General features: G+C 42.8%; 1 protein-coding gene across 2 annotated transcripts in view; it reads right to left on the reverse strand.

Moving 5' to 3' along the window:
* Rgs22 (regulator of G protein signaling 22) overlaps nt 1-21,222 on the reverse strand; it is a 110,567-nt gene that overhangs the window by 48,191 nt on the left and 41,154 nt on the right. For both annotated transcript variants that reach the window (XM_076911262.1, XM_034516753.2), the window contains exons 10-14: nt 20,813-20,987; nt 16,500-16,630; nt 4,821-4,935; nt 3,218-3,343; nt 2,323-2,424 (exon numbers count right to left, since the gene is read on the reverse strand). In XM_076911262.1, the coding sequence (XP_076767377.1) occupies nt 2,323-2,424; nt 3,218-3,343; nt 4,821-4,935; nt 16,500-16,630; nt 20,813-20,987 (649 nt within the window). The remainder of the gene's footprint in view (nt 1-2,322; nt 2,425-3,217; nt 3,344-4,820; nt 4,936-16,499; nt 16,631-20,812; nt 20,988-21,222) is intronic.

Consider the following 21,222-nt stretch of genomic DNA (forward strand, 5'->3'; position numbering starts at 1 on the left):
TTAATCCTCAGAGCATAAATTGTATGATCCTCTAAATCAAGTTGGCTATTGTATGAGTCTTTTCTTTAGTCTGCCTCATCTCCCCTCTCCTGGGTCCCATCCCCTCTAGACTGGAAAACACGCATGTATATTTATAAGCATAGCTAATATGAATCTAACATATATGTTTGTTATTGTATAGCTTTTATTGCCACATAAAGTTTCTTATAAAGATGTAAGAGGTAGCTCATTGTTTGTCCTCTCACTAAAAAAGGAACCAATGTGAAGAAAGGTGTAGAAGCTGGTCTCCAAACCTATCCGAGCTTCGAGCCCCAGAGGCAGGGACTGTCCCTACACAAGGCCAAGACCACCATTGGTTTCTGAGTGTTCACTATGTTCTCTTGAAGCCCTATATAGAAAATTTCAGGGTATGCCCAAGACACCAGTTCAAACTCTTAAGCTCATGAGTCATGCTAAGTCCTTACTGCTGGCTCTCCTCTGTCTACTTTACTATCCTATACTATTACTTGGGAGAATAAAGCTGTGTATATAGGAAATCATATAGGTTCTTTGGCATCAAAGTCTCTTGACAAAGGCAGACACATAAAAAGGTTGTAAAATCAAGTCTATGGTGCAGTCAACATGAGTGCCAGATGAATAGATTCCCTTGGTGGCATTATCATTCATAGGTGAATTTTTGAAAAGAGTCATACAATATTTATATTGTCATTAAATGAGTGATTTTTATACTGTGAAATAAACTGATAATACAACGATATCATAGACAATTTTTCTACCTAGAGGAACAAAAACTTTGGGTAGTATAACTCAAACTAGTTGAGACAGTTTATTCCATCTACCTAAAATTAAAAAAAAAAAAAAAAAAAAAAAAAAAAGAAGTACCTATAGGAACTAGATCAAAATACATTTTCTAAAAATCACGTGGATTCGCTCGCTCCTCCTGTTCCTCACCATTCAGTCCTAAAGGGGAGTGCTACACTGGTCCACTTCTCCCATTCCTGCCTGACTCCCCAGAAGCAGACTTTGGGAGAAAGCTTTGAGGACTTGGCAATCCCCAAATAAAGCAATCCATTTCTAAATAACTGCAGTTACCCAGATGTCCTGTTTCTGAGCCATGCAGTTAGCTGGATGACAGCATTGCTAAAAACTGGTGAGCTCACAAAGCCCAATAGACTCTCGTTCATATGTATATGGAAATCTGGCTGATCATTAACACACACACAAAAATCCCACTTTACTGAGCAGCTGAAGATTTTTGGAGGAGTGCTCTTTGAGCAGTGAAAACATAATAAAAATGACAGATGGGAGGGACTGTAGGTTGGGGGAGGAGGGTGAACAGTGAGTTACAGGTAACGGGTTAACAAGCACAACTGTGTGGTCTCAGAAAACTAGAGATTCACTTCACGATTGCATGGAGACATCTGGGCTACGGAAGAGCCGGAGTCCTTATTCTCACGGCACCAAGTACCAAGCTGTCACTGAGTTACACAGCAGTTATTCATGCTGGAGTGGGGGTGGGGGTGGGGGAGCAACCAGACACGCAGCAGTGCACTCTGGTGTCCTGAGAAGGATTATAAAATAATAATGTGATGAAACTAATTCTCTGGGCAGCATCTGGGGGTAGGAGCCTCCAGGATGGGTTATTTGGGGTTATAAGAATCACTAAGTGATCAACAGATAGAAAAGTGACGTCTTGGAGACCTCTCTCCATAAAAGATCTATAAAGAACCAAAGAATAAAACCCCCAAAAGTCAGCTGGAGTCAACTGTTCTCATCTCAACTGCCTGCCCCCGCCCCTGAAAAGAGGCCCCTCTCTGTCGCTATCTGCAGAGGATCCTGTTCTTCCTCCTCTAGGCTGCTGTTGTTCCTTCCCTAGTTTGCTTCAGGGTGGTCTTGAAATGCTTTCTCCTCCACCCTCCGAGTGTCTGTCTCATATGGCATGTTAGCCTGGAAGCCCAGGCGCCAGCAGCCTGGTAGATCCGAAGGCAGGCATCTACAGGAAGCTCAGGGAACACTGTCAGAACTGAGGCTTCCTGGTCACTGCAGCGACTCACTGCAGTCCACTCCAGGGTTCTTTTCAATCCCTACAGGCAACTCTCAAAGTATGTTAGGAGCAGAGAAAAAGATGGGGCATTCTTTATTGGTATAACAAATCATTGGCAGGAAAAGAAAATGAAATGCTTATAGAGCAATATACTCTGCTGACATTTAAATAAAGGATTCCTGGCGCAATGCTATGATGCCTTCCACCCCAGCTCTCCACAATTTCCACTTTCCAGTGTCCTTACAGCTTTGCACAGAGCAGCGTTACCTGCTACTTACTTGGGCTTGCTTGCAGACTTTGAAAGGCTGCAGTGTTTCTTGGTAGAATAGCTGATGATAAGCCTGTAGGTCAAACCAAAAGTACACACTGTGCTTCCACAGCTGCAGACAGAGAAGGGCAGACAACAGCACGGTTAGGGAGACTCAGACTCTAACTCCACTGCACACAAGCACTCGCTGCCTTGCTGCTGCCCCAAATCAGTGCCAACCTAAGCTGGTCTCAATCTGTCACCACAAACTGGCAGTATATAAGATAGTATTTACTGCTGTCGTCAATGGAACCTTGTACTTTTGCATGCGACCATCCCATAGAGTTGGTCATTAAAGTAGTGAATGTAATGAATACAGAAATTGCAAGGTTCTAGTTGAAATGTAAAGAGCACGCGTTTGTGGCATGACAGCAAAGCTGAAGGCATTCTGATATGTCAACATATGGAAAAATGCATATCACAGCAGAACTGAGTATTAACCACTAAGCCAATTAGTCACTGCTCATTTGGGTCATATAAACATTGTGATTTTAAAAACATTGCTGGAAATCATCTTACCTCCACTCATAATACGAGGTTGTTAGAATTGTTAAAAATCAAGTATTAACAGAAGTAAACTAAATATGGCTTATTAAATTGAGATTAAATTATAAATTAGCCATCACCAGTAATGTATGTCAATGTTTATCTGTGTTTCACTTTTCTTTGTAATTTTAGTAAGGTGGTAGACCAAAGAGAATTACAATTTGGCTGGATGGTTAAAGATTTACCAAGTATGGATTTAAATTTACCAGCTGGGAATTCGAACATTAGATATATTTATTTGAATGTCAAGTTATTTCAATACCATTTATTTTTAAATCAAGTAAAATAATAAATCCAGATTTTAAATAATTATTTTCTACCTTGTTCCCTGAATTCTCGCAGAATTTAGTAAAGAAGAACCCAGCTCTGTTTTCTACATACAAAGATTGCAACAAGTTTTCCATGTCAAATCCTCCCAAGGCTCCAACATTTGATACAGTTTTTACCTAGGCAATAAAACAGAAGTTCATTATCTGCCTGAACATAACGCAATTCTTTATAGCATTGTACAAAGTGAGTTTTATAAATTCTGCTGGGCTGTCATTTTATTCTTGTAGTGTATAGACATAATTAATGCAATGTGTTTGCATCTGACTGTCATGTAGGATTCATTTATGAAGCCCAATTATGGCAGGAGAAGCCATTCTATTACAAAGCAGTCTGACTCCAAGCCCGAAGTTAGAGCAGATTCCCTGACCTCAATTCCTTTCCCATCTCGGGCTCAGTGGCCCCACTGGGGCGCCTTCCAAGTCTCTGTTGGTGGCCCGTCTCCTACATATTTACTGTTATTTTAGCCTTGAGGTGCGGCTATTCTAGCTACAAGTGGGTTATAAAAAGAACTATCTCCAAGGCCTCTGGTTGCTGCTTGTTAACTGTGTGTGTGTGGGGGGGGGGGGCTGCTATTCCTCGTTGGACAGTCTCAGCCCACAGGTCACAGCCTCCGGAGTGGAAATGGCATTGAAAGTTCTCATAAACCTCTGCTGTTTATGACTTCTCTGCCAACAATGCTAGCAACCCTAATCCTATCCTTGAAGCAGGGAGAGCTGGATGTTTCTCAAGCACACAGTGACTCCAGAATAGGAAGAGAGGGACTTTTCATGTAACCTCAGTATTTGTTTCTTGGAACTCGGATGTCTTTATGCTCCCCCAAACAAAGATGGTGGGGACAGGCTTAAGTAAGGTTTGTACTGCCTTTACCACACTGTCTCTGCCTGCTAAACAAATTCTGAGATGAGAATACAATGGTTTTTGTTTAATAGCTAACAGCATTTGAAACTGAAATATCCTTATTTTAGTACAAAAAATCCTAGTTATTAGAAAATGAGAACTATTTACTTAAGATAATTGTGCAGAAATATAATTAAGTGTTCAGATAGTATGAGAACTGCTGAGGAGTCTATTCACAGTAGAATCTCGGGGGCACTGAGATTTTCATCTAAGTCACTGTTATTACGCCGTGTATTGGATGCTTGTTGTCAAGATAGCTATACTCTGGAAACCCCTACCTTCATTTTAAAAAAAAAGTGAGATTTCCAAGACATAACATCCACTGTTACTTTAATCAAGTGTTAAAAAACTGGACAAGAGTACCAAGGGGTCTTATTTTGTGTCTGAGGCAGCAAGGCTAGGGCAGAACAACAGCTTTGAAAAAAGTAATCAGTGCAGGACTGAGCAGAGCAACACTACAAAAAAAAAAAAAATAGGTGAAGATTTTATGGGAAAATTCCTTTGAGACTAAAAAACAAAACATGTTGCTGAGTAGAGAATGTGTCTCTCTCTCTCTCTCTCTCTCTCTCTCTCTCTCTCTCTCTCTCTCTCTCTCTGTGTGTGTGTGTGTGTGTGTGTGTGTGCGTGCACACATGTGTGTGTAAAATCAGAGACATTGCTTGATTAGATGAAGAACATGGTTCTTAAAATACTCACATTAAGCTCCTCTGTGTAAGTGTATTTTCTCTCCAGCTGGGGCTTCAAACATTCGGAGATGTCAGTAAAAGATGTCAAGCGGACCACTGTGGTGCTCTCTGGTAGCCTCTTTGACCTAAGTTATAGACGTGAGAGCAAACTGATCAGCTAAGGGGTCTGTCTGCTCACTGTCCATCTGCACAGCTTCAGAGAACTCGTAGTTAATGTTGAAAGCATGAGTGCGTCCCTGAAACTGACCACAACTCAGCTCTGCTCCCTCACCTCTACTCAGAGAGCCTGGCCAGGGGGATGGAGAGGAAGGAAACGAAAGCTGTCCAGATTGGGGGGGAAATGTCAAAATAATCTTTACACTCAGGTATATTATACAGGATTTACAGGAAAAAAATCCTTCTTTCTTTTTAATAAATAGTACACAAAGTGCTTTTATTATGCTCAGATAAATCTGAAAACAACAACATAAATATATATGAAAATTCTCAGAAGTGAAATAGTCAACAACAAAAAGCATTCTTCATCTATTATATATGAATATATATTCATATATTATATATGAATATATATGCATATAAGCAGCTATGCCTTAATGGAGTTGACCCTCCGTGCCCCCAGAGCATCAACTAACAACAGCTCCTCACTGAGAGACCTGATCATCTCCTCCATCATGAGGGCAGCAGCCACGCCACACCCCAGGACAGCATTTCATGGCACCCCCACCCCCAGCTCTTAAATGCCTTCCACCTTCTCTCCATGGTGTTGTCGGAGTGGAATGAGGGGTGATAAAGATGTCCCTTCTGGCTGAGCACCCAGGCTTGCCTTCCCAGACCTTTGTACTGACAATTGTCAACTGCAAAGAGAAAATTCCCTTGTGGAAGTAGAGAGCACCCCAGGCCCTGGTTCTGACCCAGCTGTCACTCTGAGCTGTCACTCTTATTCTGTATTTATGTCTCACTTTTAGTGTTTAAGACAAGGTCTTACACTGTATCTGACACTGGCTTACATTAAAGCTCACCATCCTCCTGTCTCAGCATCTTTAGTTGGGGCTATAGGTATCTGCCACCATGCCCAGCTATGTGGAAATTTTAGAAAGAATAATTATGGAATATTATTTTGCATTAGAAGAATAAACTATGGATAATACAACAACTTGAATGGCTCTCATGAGAATCGTGCTAGATGAACAGTCAAGTTCAAACAACTGCACTTTCATGATTCCATTTATATACTGTCACTGGACTGCCAGAATTACAGAAACGATTCCTTGTGCCAACAGCTGGCTACCAGCAACATGGGTTACGTGAATGTCACTCTGCCATCTCCAATACTCTAGTTATTTAAGACTCCCCAGCCCTGACCTGAGCACTGAGGACTGAACTCAGCATACCATGCATACAAGGCAACCATGGTAACACAAAGACAAATGCTTACCTGGTTTCATTTGTGTGTGTGAGTGTTTGCCTGCATGGATGTGCACCACACACATGTCTAGTGTCTGAGCTGGTCCTCTTGAATAAAAGTTATAAATGGTTGTTGAGCTGCCATGTGGGTGCAGGAAACTAAACCTGGGTCCCCTAACAAGAAGACCACATGCTCTTACCCACTGAGCCATTTCTTCAGCCCTGTGCTTTTACTCTTTATTTTGAGACAAAGTCTCAGTCTGCAGGCCAGGCATGTCCTGAACTCACTGGACAGCCCAGACTGACCCTGACCTTGTGATTCTCTGACTTAGCTTCTCAAACAGCTGGGATTACAGGTCTCTCTCTACCGGGCCCAGTTTTCTTTCTAACAATAACATGCAAATTTTATCTTTCTCAATATAAAAAAAAAAATTTAAAAAAAAAGGTGATTTATTCTCCTTGGTTCATTTTCACCTTCAAAATATTTTTCCAGGTACTACCAACTGGTCTTGAACTCATGAAGTCAGTATTTGTTGTTAGTCAATCATTAAAAGGAAGCATTAACTCACCCACTTTGGAATGCCCGCTACCTTCCACAGCAGTGCTGGTCTGAATGAGTGTTGTCACCTGAGACCCCTCTTTGTCCCTTCCATTGTCTTACCCATCCTACCTTTACTAGAAGCTTGGGAACCCAGTTTGCCTGTGATAATTTCATTTTCGAGATAACCCATGTTGATAATTCATGTGCTTCCCTGGGTTCCAAACCCTTATTTCAATTGTCTTGTCATAAATACAGGAGCATACCCTAATGTAGCATTTGATTATTATTATGGTAACATTGACATTTTTTTTTCTTTCTTTTTTTTGGTTTTTTCGAGACAGGGTTTCTCTGTGTATCCCTGGCTGTCCTGGACCTCACTCTGTAGACCAGGCTGGCCTTGAACTCAGAAATCCGCCTGCCTCTGCCTCCCAGGTGCTGGGATTAAAGGCGTGCACCACCACCGCCCGGCCAACATTGACATTTTTAAAACCCAAAATTCGTGTTGGCGAGGATGAGGAGAACCTGGAACCCAATACACTTTGTCTGAGCCAGCAAGAGGGCCTTAAATTCTACACTCATTCATTCCATTTAGTATTAATTACATGCACACCCGTGTCTCACACCACACTAGATGATCCGCTGCACTTCTCAGGTAGGTTTTGCCCACCCTTCCCCTCCACTCTTATTTTCCTGTTTCCAAGCACAGAATTGACAAACATCTAATGTAAAATGGCTCTCAATGGAAATTTCAACTTCAATGAGGATAAATCTCGTTTTAAAAGTCTATCTGCAATGCATACCAAAGGCAGCATAGATCAAGGGTCATGAAGACGGCACTACCATGTAAATACTAGGAAGCTAACAAATTGCTACAACTCCTAACAGGGATACTTGTGTGATCCCTAGAAGAACTTAACACTTTTGAAATTATCTTCATACATACATATGTGTGAGATACGGAAAAAGGAAAAAATAGCCATCTGGAAATTGTCTGCAGTAGCAATGGAAGAGGAGACATATACGCAGAAGGACAATGACCAGCCTGGCAGAGACCAGGGGAGCTGGCACAGGACAGTGTCTTCAAAGTGCTGAAAGAGAGCAGCTTCCAGCATCTAAGTCCAGAGCCCAGGAATGAACAGCACACAGTATTGCAAACAGTGTGAGCAGAGGAGGCCTGAGAGGCCATGAACTGACGTGACTACATTTGTAGGAAGCATACACAGGAAAAACACTGTGAGTAGGACAGGCTTGCCAGTGGCTGGGAAAAGGGACCATGGCGTAGCTGCTAGGGAACACAGGGCTTCTTGTTAGCATGAAATGTTCAGGAATTAGGCCAGCAAGCTGGCTCAGCAAGTAAGGGCCTTATCACCAGATCTGACAACTCGGGTTTGCTTTCAGGGACCCAAATGATGGAAGGAAAGAATAGATGCTGCCAAGTTCTCCTCTGATACCCACATGTGTGCCATGTCACAGACACACATGCACATGCATGCACCCAAGTAGGTAATTGTTGCTGGAGACACAGGGTTCCCTCCATGCTGGAAGTTAGTCCCGGCTGCTGTGGCTCCATGGTTCCTCACGGTGTGGCCTCAAACACGAGAAAGTCCTTGGGTTTCCAAAATGGGTTTATTGACATGATGGATAGTGGATGGATCTGGTTGCACCACCCCCCCCAAAACCCAAGGCAGTCCTGAGTTAAATAGGGAGGGGAAGGGGGAGGGGCTGGGGAGGAATGCTTAATTGACTCCACCCTCTGGCCTTCAGGTAGCTCATTAGTATGTAAATCTCTCTAGGGCCTGAAGCCTGTTAATCATGCCCTCTACCTGTGCCTTATGTGACTGAAGGGTGCAGGTTAAATGGAGATTAGACCTCATGTCAGGAGCTTGGGTTCTGGGGGCATGGCCGAACACCCACAACCCAAGAACCAGGATACCCTTCCACAGCCCAACACACCCACCCATAAACATGCATTCAAACACGTGCACATGCATGCTTGTTGGGAGCCAACTTTTAGCAGAAAGTGGCTAGAAAGCAGCTATCCACATACTAGCCACGCCTCCAAGGCTTACGTCATATCCACGCACCTACAAGGGACATGGCAAAAGTGTATAAATACCCCAGATTTCCCTTCAATAAGAGACTTGATCAGAACCTCTGTCTTGTCTCCATTCCTTGCGTCTCTTCACCTTATCCTCTCTCTCCTCTCTCTCTCTCTCTCTCTCTCTCTCTCTCTCTCTCTCTTAGACCCTGATCCAAAGACCTGAACAGCAGTTTGAAGCTGGGCAGTGGTGGCGTAGCCTTTAATCCCAGCCTTTGAAAAGCCAAGCCAGGCAGAGCGGAGCAAGCTGCAACATAGTAACTATTCAGGCATTGTTAAGTCTTTTGTCTCAAGCCAGGTAGAGCGAGCTGGTTGCAACATTTTTGGCGCTCAACAAGAGGCAGAGGGAACCAGAGACCCAGTGAGGGACATTAGGAATGAGAGACCCAGTTAGGACATTAGAAGGATCTGCTGATTGCCGCAGGAATCTGCTGCATCGAGAAAGGTATAATGAAAATGGGGCAAGAAATAAGTCAACCTGAACTCTGTTTTTGTTTTGTTGTTTGCTGCTCACATGTGTTAATTGCCTGCTTTTGTTTCACTGTTTGAATGCTGTCTTTCAGGTTCAAAATAAAAAGAAACGTATATATCCAAAATTAGAATCCAAAAAAAAAAAAAAAAAAAACCCCAAAGGTTGATGACAATTTGTCAGAGCCAGATTGTGCAGACCTAGAGGAAGAGGCAGTTAAATATTATGACCATGAAAGGCCCTCTCCCAGTGCACCTCCGCTTCCAGAGGCTCCCACTGCGGAGACAGTGGTTGTAGATCCCAGAAAGGAGTTACAGGATAAAATTTCTATTCTTAAACAACTAATAGAGTTGGAAAAAGAGTATCAGGACTTAATTAGTCAGCTACAAAAATTAAGGACAGGGAAGAGGTCTTGAGAGATCAACTGCGAAAATCCCCTGGGATTTTCACGTTCCTCAACCCAGCGTCCAAAGACAGTCTTTGTCCTCTAGCTTTAGTTCAGCTACAGATCAACCAGAGGGAGACGATGAGGCTTTCCCTGTATCAGAGACCAGAGAAGCTCAAGGGGTTTCTTGGAGACATCACACAGGGTTTAATTTTCAAATTATTAAAGAATTTAAAAATGCCGTTATCTCAATACGGTGCCACCGCTCCCTTTACTCTTGCAATTTTAGAGTCTATGGCAGAGGAGTGGCTGACTTCTAGTGATTGGAATACATTAGTGAGAGCAGTTCTTAGTGGTGGAGACTATCTTATTTGGAAATCAGAGTATCATGAGAATTGTAAAGAGACAGCTAGTAGAAACATTCAGGCAGGCAATGGTTGGTCCTTTGGTGCCTTAGTAGGAGAAAGGTAATTTGCTTCTAGTGATAACCAGATGCAATATGATCCAGGTTTATATGCTCAAATTCAAAATGCAGCCATGAAGGCTTGGCATAAACTCCCAGTAAAGGGAGACCCTGGTGAATCTTTAACAACAGTCAGGCAAGGGCCTGATGAACAATTTTCTGACTTTGTTCATCGATTAATGACAACAGCAGGGAGGATTTTTGGTAATGCAGAGGCAGGTGTAGATTATGTGAAACAACTTGCATATGAAAATGCCAATTCTGCCTGCAAAGCGGCCATTAGACCTACAGGAAAAAGACAGACCTTACAGGGTATATCAGACTCTGTTCTGACATAGATCTCTCTTACCAGCAGTGCTTAGCTATGGCAGCTGCCATGCAAGGACAATCAGTAAGAGGATTTTTGGCAAGAAGAGATAAAAAGGCCTGTTTTAAATAAGGATGACTATAAGAAATGGTACAAATGCTGGGTGGTGGTGGCACATTCCTTTAATCCCAGCACTTGGGAGGCAGATGCAGGCGGATTTCTGAGTCTGAGGCCAGCCTGGTCTACAGAGTGAGTTCCAGGACAGCCAGGGCTACACAGAGAAACCCTGTCTCGAAAAACAAAAACAAACAAACAAACAAACAAAAAAATGTGGCAAGCCTAGACACTTTGCAAGAGACTGCAAGGCAGAAAATGAGTTAACCCAGAGACAGCCCAGCAAACAGCCTGGGCTATGCCCACATTGCAAACATGGAAGGCATTGGGCTAGTGAATGTAGGTCCAAAAAGACACACAAGAAAACACCCTTTCCCATAATCAGGGAACAGGGGCCAGCTCCAGGCCCCGAACCAACGCAAGCCAAAACAGGCTTATGGAGCAGTCAGTGTCATACCAGCAAACACCAATCCCTTTCTGAACTTAGTCGAACAACACCAGGAAACGCAGGACTGGACCTCAGTTCTGCCACCCATACAGTATTAACCCCAGAAATGGGACCTCAGGCCTTACCCACTGGAGTGTTTGGACCGCTCTATCCAAATGTGTTTGGCCTGATAGTGGGAAGAAGCAGTACTACTATGAAGAGACTACAAATTTTTCCTGGAGTTATAGACAATGATTATCAAGGTGAGATTAAGGTAATGGCCCAGGCAATTCAGAATATAGTCACTATTCCTACAGGAAGGAGGATAGCTCAACTATTGTTACTTCCATTGTACCCTACTAATCACAAATATAAAAATCCTAAAAGAGGGGATCAAGGCTTTGGTTCCTCTGATGCATACTGGGTACAGCCTATAGTTAAACAAAAACCTATGATGACAACTTTGCTTGATGGATAGGCATTCCAAGGCTTGGTTGACACAGGAGTTGATGTGACTATCCTAAAACAAAGTGATTGGCCTGTTACCTGGCCTCTGACCCCAACCTTAACCAACTTAAGTGGTATTGGCCAAAGTCAAAACCCACAACAAAGTGCTGGTTTAAAGTGCTGACATGGAAAGATAAAGAAGGAAATACGGGAAATATACAACCCTATGTCATCTCAGGCCTTCCCATTAATCTATGGGGCCAAGATCTGTTATCCCAGTTGGGATTGATTTTGTGCAACCCTAAGGAAGTGATTACAGCTCAAATGATAAACTCTGGATTTTCCCCAGGGAAAGGATTAGGAAAAAGTGAAGATGGGATCACTCATCCTGTTGAGGTTTATGGTAACACTGGAAGAAGAGGCTTGGGATATTTTTGATGGGGACTACTGATTCAGCTGCACCCCTAGGGCGTTGTACGGATCCCATCACCTGGGAAGGGGACTCGCCCGTCTGGGTGGATCAGTGGTCCCTAACCACTGAAAAATTACAAGCTGCCCAGTTGCTAGTGCAGGAGCAATTACAGGCAGGACATTTAGAAGAGACTAACTCTCCCTAGAATACCCCAATATTTGTCATTAGGAAAAAGTCAGGAAAGTGGAGATTGTTGCAAGACTTGAGGGCTGTTAACGTGACCATGATTAGGATGGGAGCCTTACAACCTGGGTTGCCCACACCGGTGGCCATACCTTTAGGTTATTATAAAATAATTATAGATTTAAAAGACTGTTTTTTTTTTTTTTTCTATCCCCTTGCATCCTAATGATAGAAAGCACTTTGCTTTTAGTGTTCCCTCTATAAACTTTAAAGAACAGCTGGGCAGTGGTGGCGCACACCTTTAATCCCAGCACTTGGGAGGCAGAGGCAGGCGGATTTCTGAGTTCGAGGCCAGCCTGGTCTACAGAGTGAGTTCCAGGACAGCCAGGACTACACAGAGAAACCCTGTCTTGAAAAACAAAACAAAACAAAACAAAACAAACTTTAAAGAACCTATGAAAAGATATCAATGGAAGGTCTTGCCTCAGGGTATGGCTAACAATCCTACCTTGTGCCAAAAGTTTGTGGCTTCTGCCATACAGGGTGTTAGAACTATGTGGAAGCAAATCTACATGATTCATTTCATAGATGATATTTTAATAGCTGGAAAAGATGGAAAACAGGTACTCCAGTGCTTTGATGATCTTAGAACAGCTTTACAGACTGCAGGGTTACAAATAGCACCAGAAAAGGTACAATTACAAGATCCATATACTTATTTAGGATTTCAGACTAATGGTCCACATATTGTTAATAGTAAGGCCACACTGAGGACTGATTCCCTTAAGACACTTAATGATTTTCAAAAACTACTGGGAGACATTAATTGGTTACAACCATATTTGAAACTCACGACTGGAGAATTGAAGCCTCTGTTTGATATTCTCAAGGGAGATCCTGACCCTAAGTCTGACAGGGCTTTAACAGAGGAGGGTAGAAAAGCCTTACAGAAAGTAGAGAGTGCTATTTCATCCCAATTTGTAACTCATATTAATTATTCTAAGCCTTTATATTTTCTTATTTTTGACACTAAACTAACTCCTACTGCACTTTTTTTTGGCAACCTGCACCCATATTATGGGTTCATCTTCCCTCATCCCCCAAGAAGGTTCTTAATCCATACTATACAGCTGTAGCAGATATGATTATCTTAGGCAGAGATAACAGTCAAAAATATTTTGGAAAAGATCCTGATATCATAGTACAACCCTATACAAGGCATCAGGTTGATTGGCTTATGCAGAATTCTGAAGTCTGGCCTATTGCATGTGCCTCATTTGGTGGTCGGCTAGATAATCATTATCCACCAGATAAATTGGTTCAGTTTTGTAATCGCCAATATATTTGTTTTTCCAACTCGTACTGCACATGCACCTATCAAGGAAGCATTGCTAGTTTTCACTGATGGTTCCTTATCAGGAACAGCTGCTTATGCCTTTAAAGATCAAGTAATCTCCTTTGTAACATTATCTGTGTCAGCTCAATTGGTTGAATTACATGCTGTTATTGCTGTGTTTCAAGCATTTCCAAATCAAACTATTAATATTTATACAGATAGCTCATATATAGCTCAGTCTATCCCTTTGTTAGAAACTGCTGCACAAATAAAGCATTCCTCAGAAGCAGCCGATTTGTTTTTACAGTGCCAACAATTAATTTTGAGGAGAAAGTGTAAATTCTTTATAGGACACCTGAGAGCCCACACTGGGCTACTAGGTCCTCTCTCTGAAGGAAACACTAAGGCAGATCTAGCTACTAGTGTAGCTGCAGTGACTTTATCAGATCTGCCATCTAATTTGGACAAGGCCATAAAGGCTCATGAGTTACATCACCTTAATTCTAAAACTTTAAAAGTTATGTTTAAAATTACAGAGAACAAGCTAGACAAATTGTCAAACAATGTCAATCATGTGTTAAACTTTTACCAGTTCCTCATTTGGGTGTAAATCCAAAGGGACTGATACCAAACAGTCTCTGGCAAATGGATGTTAGTTATTATAATGAATTTGGCAAGCAAAAATATATACATGTATGTGTAGATACATATAGTGGCTTCATTTATGTGACATTACAAACTGAAGAAGCAAGCAAGCATGTGATTACTCATATGCTTGCTGAAATCGCTGTATTGGGTGTGCCTAAACAGATAAAAACTGACAATGGCCCAGGTTACACAAGCTCCAGTTTCCACCAATTCTGTGAAAAATTGGGAATACTACATAAAACAGGTATTCCATATAATCCATAGGACCAAGGTATGGTAGAAAGGGCACATCAAACCATTAAATGTCATTTTGAAAAAATTAAAAAAGGGGAATGGTATCCTACCAAGGGATCCCCCCAAAATATTCTTCATCACACACTCTTTATTTTAAATTTTTTAACTTTGAATTCTGAAGGAAAATCTGCTGCAGATAGATTCTGGCATCCTGATACCAAAAAGAATTTTGCAACAGTCCTCTGGAAAGACCCATTAACTGGAACCTGGAATGGGCCAGATCCAGTGCTTATCTGGGGAAGAGGTTCTGTTTGCATATATTCCCAAACTGCAGATGCTGCACGTTGGCTGCCAGAGAGACTGATTAAACAAATAGTCAACAATAACAAATCCAGGGAGGAGAAACCCCCTGAGAAGCATATTTTTTCTTTGCAGGAAATATGAAGGAAACATGAAGATGCTTCACAATTCCCTTCAAACTGGAACAGACCAACGAGCAAACCTGACTTGGGAAGTTCTCAATGCTGAAGGAGCATCAACACCTGAATCTCCAGGGTGGCTCTATTGGGCTCTTGATTCTCTGACTTATGATTTATTGGGGTACATTGTTTAAACTCACTACCACAGTTATTATAGTTGTTTTTAGGGTTTGAGATTGACTGAGCAGGGACAGGGAATTTCCTTACTTGTTTTGTTAAGATCAAAGCTATGATCCGTTCTGTATTTCTATGTGTTGCCTTTAAAAAGAGTGTTGCTGTTATACCGACTATTTAGGCATTAAGTCTCTTGTCTCTCGGGTTTATGCTGTTCAATAGACTGATGGCTTTTGTACGGCAACAGATAGATGCTAGTCAAATGAAACCCATACAGGTCATTACAGGCTGAAGTAGGGGACTCTGAAACCTCTATCATCAAGACTGACAAGGATTAACCTCTAACTTACACGCTAAGCCAGATAGTCAATGACAGGTAAGAGAACATATCGAGACCCTTGCCCCTAAAAGAAGGGAGGCCTCACCATCCTAAGACAGGAGCTCAACCAATGGCTGTTGAGTATCCAAGGATGGGAAAGGGAGGATGGGGTCCTTTGTTCCAACCTAAGACAGGCACAGTTTCTGTAAGTTTTCCCAGCCTTCCCTTTTGGAAAAAAAATTAAAAAGGGGGACCTGTTGGGAGCCAACTTTTAGCAGAAAGTGGCTAGAAAGCAGCTATCCACATGTTAGCCACGCCTCCAAGGCTTATGTCATATCCATGCACCTACAAGGGGCATAGAAAAAGTGTATAAATACCCCAGATTTCCCTTCAATAAAAGAGACTTGATCAGAACCTCTGTCTTGTCTCCATTCCTTGCATCTCTTCCCCTTATCCTCTCTCTCTCTCTCTCTCTCTCTCTCTCTCTCTCTCTCTCTCTCTCTCCCCTGACCCGAAGACCGGAACGGCAGTTTGAAGCTGGGCAGCGGTGGCGTATGCCTTTAATCCCAGCCTTTGAAAGGCCAAGCCAGGTAGAGCAGAGCAGGCCGCAACATAGTAACTATTCAGGCATTGTTAAGTCTTTTGTCTCAAGCCAGATAGAGCAACACATGCTCACACGTGCACACACACACACACACACACACACACACACACACAAAATAAGTAAATAAATACTTAAAATAAAAATTAGCTTAAACATTCAGGAATTATATAGTGGTGATGGTTGGTTGACTTTGCAAATACACTGAACATCAGACTGTACACATTTAATATTATGTAAGTTGCCAACTTTGCTGTTGTATGAATTTTACTACAACAAAAAAGAACAAACATAAGTAATAAATTACTAAACAAAGAATTGTCTAAAGCTAATATCAAAGAGTATTATTCAGGATAAAGAAAAAAGATCCCACCGGAAATACAATAAGGCAAGGAAACACAAAGTCTAAACAGTGCACTGCGTTAAATATTACCAGTGTTACTCAGGGTCTGTGAGCTCTTGAACTGGAGAAGAACTGGCTTAGATGAAGGCCAATGCATGTGAGAGGGAGCCTCTGCAAATGGCCTGCCCATGGTTGGACACAGAGGCACCATCTCTTTATGTGTGTCACTATCTGGGATTCTTCTAACATAGGGCAGGCAGGTCACTCATAAGCCTCTAATATACATTACTGAATCCTAAGAATTCATTAAAAAATTTAAAAACCCAATGACCTAAAGCACCAGTATTCAAAAAGACTGTACCTACCCCTTCTCAACCCCATCGTCCTTAGAAGACACTGGACGCAGGGATTCACTTCTCCCAAGTTTTTGAGTCCCTGCATTTATTTTTGATAATTTCTTAGGTTTAGATGGTTGAAATAAACCGATTTCTTCTCCCTAAAATGTGGAAAATAAGCAAAATGAAAAAGAGAGTAAAATTCTCTGTGTGTGTGCCTCAACTTGCTATGGTCTCTAGATTTCAACCTTCACCTACTCCCTCCTAACTTCTTACTTCCAAATGAAATAGAAACGCTGCCCCCATACACTCCAGTTTTATGAGACAAGCAATGTAGAATACAGCAGCAATGTAGTCTGGAAGAAGGACCAAACACTTGTCAGGCCCTTACTTCCAGCACCACAGAAGTAGACTCTTTCCCAGGAAAGAACTTGTCAGCAATCCTGTCTTCTGGAACAAACAGGTTTAAAACTTGCATGGGCAAGCATCAGGAAATGGTAGGTCAGAGGAATAAAGCAAAGATGCCCGCTTAGCCCATAGCAAGGATCTATAACTTAATTACTACTGCTTCTTCATTTTATAGACATTTTATGTTTATAGTCATTTTCCCATTCTTAAAAGTTTCTAATGGTAGGAGCTGGAGAAGTGGCTTAACAGTTAGCAGCTTAACTGGCTGCTCTTCCAGAGGGCCCAGGTTCAATTCCCAGCACCCATCAACATGGGCCCATAACTGTCTGTAATTCCAGTCCCAGGGGACTCAAAGCCCTCTTTTGGCATCTATGGGTATAAGGCATGCTCGTAGTGCATGGTAAATACCCATACATTAAAAATTAGTAAAATACATCATTTCAACAAAAGCATAAGGCAGGCCATGCACCAAGGGCAGTTGGGAGCCATCAGTCAAGCTCCAAGAAGAGAGACCCTGAAGACAGAGTAGAGAGCCGGCAGGGGAGGGGACCCACTAGCAAGGGAAGGACCGTCAGCGATAGGAAATGAGCCAAGCTCTCTCAGCTGGTGGAGCTTCAGGTTAAGGCTGGGTGTGTGGTGCTTGTCTGAAACTCCAGCACTCAGGAGGCTGAGGCAGAAAGGTCACAAGTTCTAGGCCAGCCTGGGCTACACAGCAAGTCCCTGTCTTGAACCAAGCACATATAGTTTTAGGTATTAAGCAACTATTAATGAGGAATTAATAGGCTGAGCTTGTAATTAAACATATATTACATAAACATGGTTAGATTTATAGAAACAGCAGATGGAGCAGTGGCTCCAGGGTCTGAGGGTTAGGAGAGGAGCAAGGTAGTCTCCATGCTATGGACTCATTTCTCTAAGTGAAAATGTTCTGGAGCTCTACAACGACATGCATGGACTCAAGGCCACTGTATCAAACACTCAAAAATGGCTAGAAGTTGTGTGTTTATCTTTTTTTTTCTTTTTTTTTTTTTTTTTTTTTTGGTTTTTCGAGACAAGGTTTCTCTATGTAGTCCTGGCTGTCCTGGAACTCACTCTGTAGACCAGGCTGGCCTTGAACTCAGAAATCCACATGCCTCTGCCTCCCAAGTGCTGGGATTAGAGGCATGCAACACCACCGCCCGGCAGTAAGTGATCTTAACTGCTGAGTCATCTCTCTAGCCATGACTCACTTAACATTTTAAAAACATGTATTTCAAGTGTATAATACAGAGAAAAGCTTGTTAGGACGTTTTTGCATTTTGTTTTGGTTTTTGTTGTTTCTCTCTCTCTCTCTCTCTCTCTCTCTCTCTCTCTCTCTGTGTGTGTGTGTGTGTGTGTGTGTGTGTGTGTGTGTGTGTGTGTGTCCAAAAGAGGGCATTAGGTACCCTGAAAATGGAGTTGTGGGTACTGGTGAGCCACCTTATGTGAATGCTGGGAACCAAACCCGGGTCTGCAAGAACAAGTGCTCTTAATGGCTGAGCGATTGCTCCAGCCTGCAAGTTCAAGTTTGAACTTTGTTGCTTGACTGAAAGCCATGAGAACAGCCAGAGTGATGACTCAGTAGGCAGGGGTGCTTACTGCCAAGCCTGAGTTCAGTCCCAAGGACCCACATGGTGGTAGGAGAGAACTGACTCCCCAGGTTGTCGCCTGAGCCCCAAACATGTGCTAACACAGTCTGAATACAAGTCACGTTCATAGGACACCCACTAAAAAGACCACATTTTACTGTTTATAAAAGTTCTACTGCCCTGAGTATTTTCTGCCAAGGAGTGGTAGAACACGGAGCATGGGATCAGAACATACTGTCCACGGAGAACACACCACAGTGACACTCTCACTTAAGAGGACTGGCAGGCAAGTCTGGTTTCTGTGACCTCAAGTTAAACCCTCCCCACTCCTCCAACACAGCTTGCTTATTGGAGTTGCTTTGCTTAATGGTATCACTTATTCCTTTCTCCTTCACAACTGCTCAGTTTGATAGTGTCTGTATAAATCATCAGACATCATCAGATGTCATGCTTGCTGTGCTATGCCTCTAAGATGGTGCTTAAGTCAAGCCTGGGTTACTGTCAGACACTCAGCCTGTGCTGGGGCATGTGATAGGCCTCAAGGAACAAAGCAAACCAGGGAAAAGTTAAAACAGTAGGTAAGAAACCAAGGAAAAGTGAGAGTTCTTGTGTCACAAACATCACCTGGGAGAGGGACTTGGGTCCTGCAGCAGCCCTGCTGAACCCTGGTCTGTGCTGAAGCCTGTAGTATCTGTCTGCACAAGGTCTTAGGGGATACAAGCCACCTGCTGGCAGTGGTACCCAACACATTATGCATACATATTCTAATCTGTGGCTCTAATGTTAGAGTGGGGTTGGGGATGTAGGCTCTAAGAAAAATTCATTGATTTCGGAGCAACCCCAGCTTCTTCTGGGTCAGTTAAGTCAATCTGTGAAGCTGGAACCTTGGCACTGTATACTTTAAAAGTGCCTGGGGAGATTTCCAATGTGGGCCTCAGATAAAGAAGTAGTAGGACCTGCTGACAGCTCTAACCACTGTGTGTGGACATTGACACGAAACACCATGACTCCAAAGCAATCTCCGGGCAGTTTCATGCAACTGCTACCAATAACAGAATATTCTATGGTGCTGTTAAGGCAGTGAGGCTTGTGAAGGCCCTCACCCCTGAGACGCAGGCCTTCCCTATAGTCTCTGCATCCCTGTGGTGAGTGTAAAGTCACTTACTAGTTCCTACAACTACCCTCAGCGTTTGGTCTTTCTGCTTTCATCGTGTGCCCAAAGCTCTCTTCCTCGGGTTTGGGTGTGCTACTTGCAGCATCTTTTCAATTCCTATTATATTTATTAAATGACTATTCTATGCTAGGCCGATCTAGGGATATACACTCAACACAGAGAATTCCCCTCGATTCTAGAAGGATATAAAAGGCAATAAACAGGTGATTCATGTGGCTGTAAATACAACAAAGCAAAGCAAGGCAGGCGAAGGGCACAGGCCTGATGGAAGGTGGTGCACTCTCCTGTACACAAGAGCTCATCCACAGCCTTTCTCACTAAGTGACGGGTGAGCTGCCATCTAAAGGCTGCGAGGTGTGAGCTGTGGGGTTCTCTGGAGGAAAGTGCACCAAACACAAGGAACAAAGAGTGCCAAGCCCTGTGGTTTCACTTGATATTCAAAGATGGCCAAAGAACCAAGTGTGGCCAGGTCAGCCTGAACAAGAGGCCAGTGTGGAAGAATGAGGCGGGATGCTGAGGAGACTGTACCACTGTGCCAAACTGTCAAATTTATTCTAACTGGAAGAGGAGGCCACTAGAGAATATCCAGCAGAGAAGTGGATGGCATGGTTGTCTATTTCAGAAGGATCACTTTGCCTGCTGAACAAGCCCTGTCCAACCTTCCCTTCCTTCTTACATGGGGCAGTGTGTACACTGTAACGGCAAGCTTGTGATATCAACCTGTGACAAATGTAATAAAACTGCCTTAGTCACTTTCCCATTGCTCTGAGTAAAAGGATGTATTTTGTCTCACAGCTTCAAGGTGATACAGTCCATCACAGTGGGGGAAGCCATGGCAGCAGGCAGGGGAAGCACAGTGGAGAGGACAAGAAGCTGGTTCATCACGCTGCGTCCACCTTCAGGAAGCATCATGTGAGAAGGAAGTGGGGCCTGGCCAAAAGGCTTTAAGATCCAGTCCCAGTGACACATGGCCTCCAATATGACCTCACCCCTAAAGGTTCCACAACCTTCCCAAACAGTGCCCCAACTGAGGACAAAGTATTCAAACATGTAAGGCTATAATTCACACCCAAACCACAACAGTGGACAAGCACCCAAGGATAAATATGGACTGCACAGTTACTAAAGAGCAGTTCACCCACTGAACACCCTACCTGGACCTCAGGGGTCTGTGGAATGCAGGACTTCGGTCTTAATGGCAGGAGGGTGGCCATCTGCGGGAAAGGGTCAACATCCTTCCTAGGCCTCTCCTGACGGAGGCGCCAGAACTTCAGCTCGGCGCTAGCATTTTTTGCTGAAACCGAATGTGTCACACAAAATCTTGGTGCCCTTTTTATTGAAACAAACAAACAAACAAATTTAAGAATCAATATGCTCAAATGAAACTATAATAAATTTCAGAATCAAAAGCCTACAAAACATGTAATTGTCCCAGATATTAACTCCTGCTGCTGATTCTTATTTCCTCTGCTGGCTCATCTTAATTTTTTTTTTTCTCTATGTTACTTCATTATACTCCATTTACTCATAGAAAAAAGGTAATATATTAGAAAAGTCATAATAT

Source organism: Arvicanthis niloticus, chromosome 13 (genome assembly GCF_011762505.2).
Source record: "Arvicanthis niloticus isolate mArvNil1 chromosome 13, mArvNil1.pat.X, whole genome shotgun sequence".
Lineage (NCBI taxonomy): Eukaryota > Metazoa > Chordata > Mammalia > Rodentia > Muridae > Arvicanthis > Arvicanthis niloticus.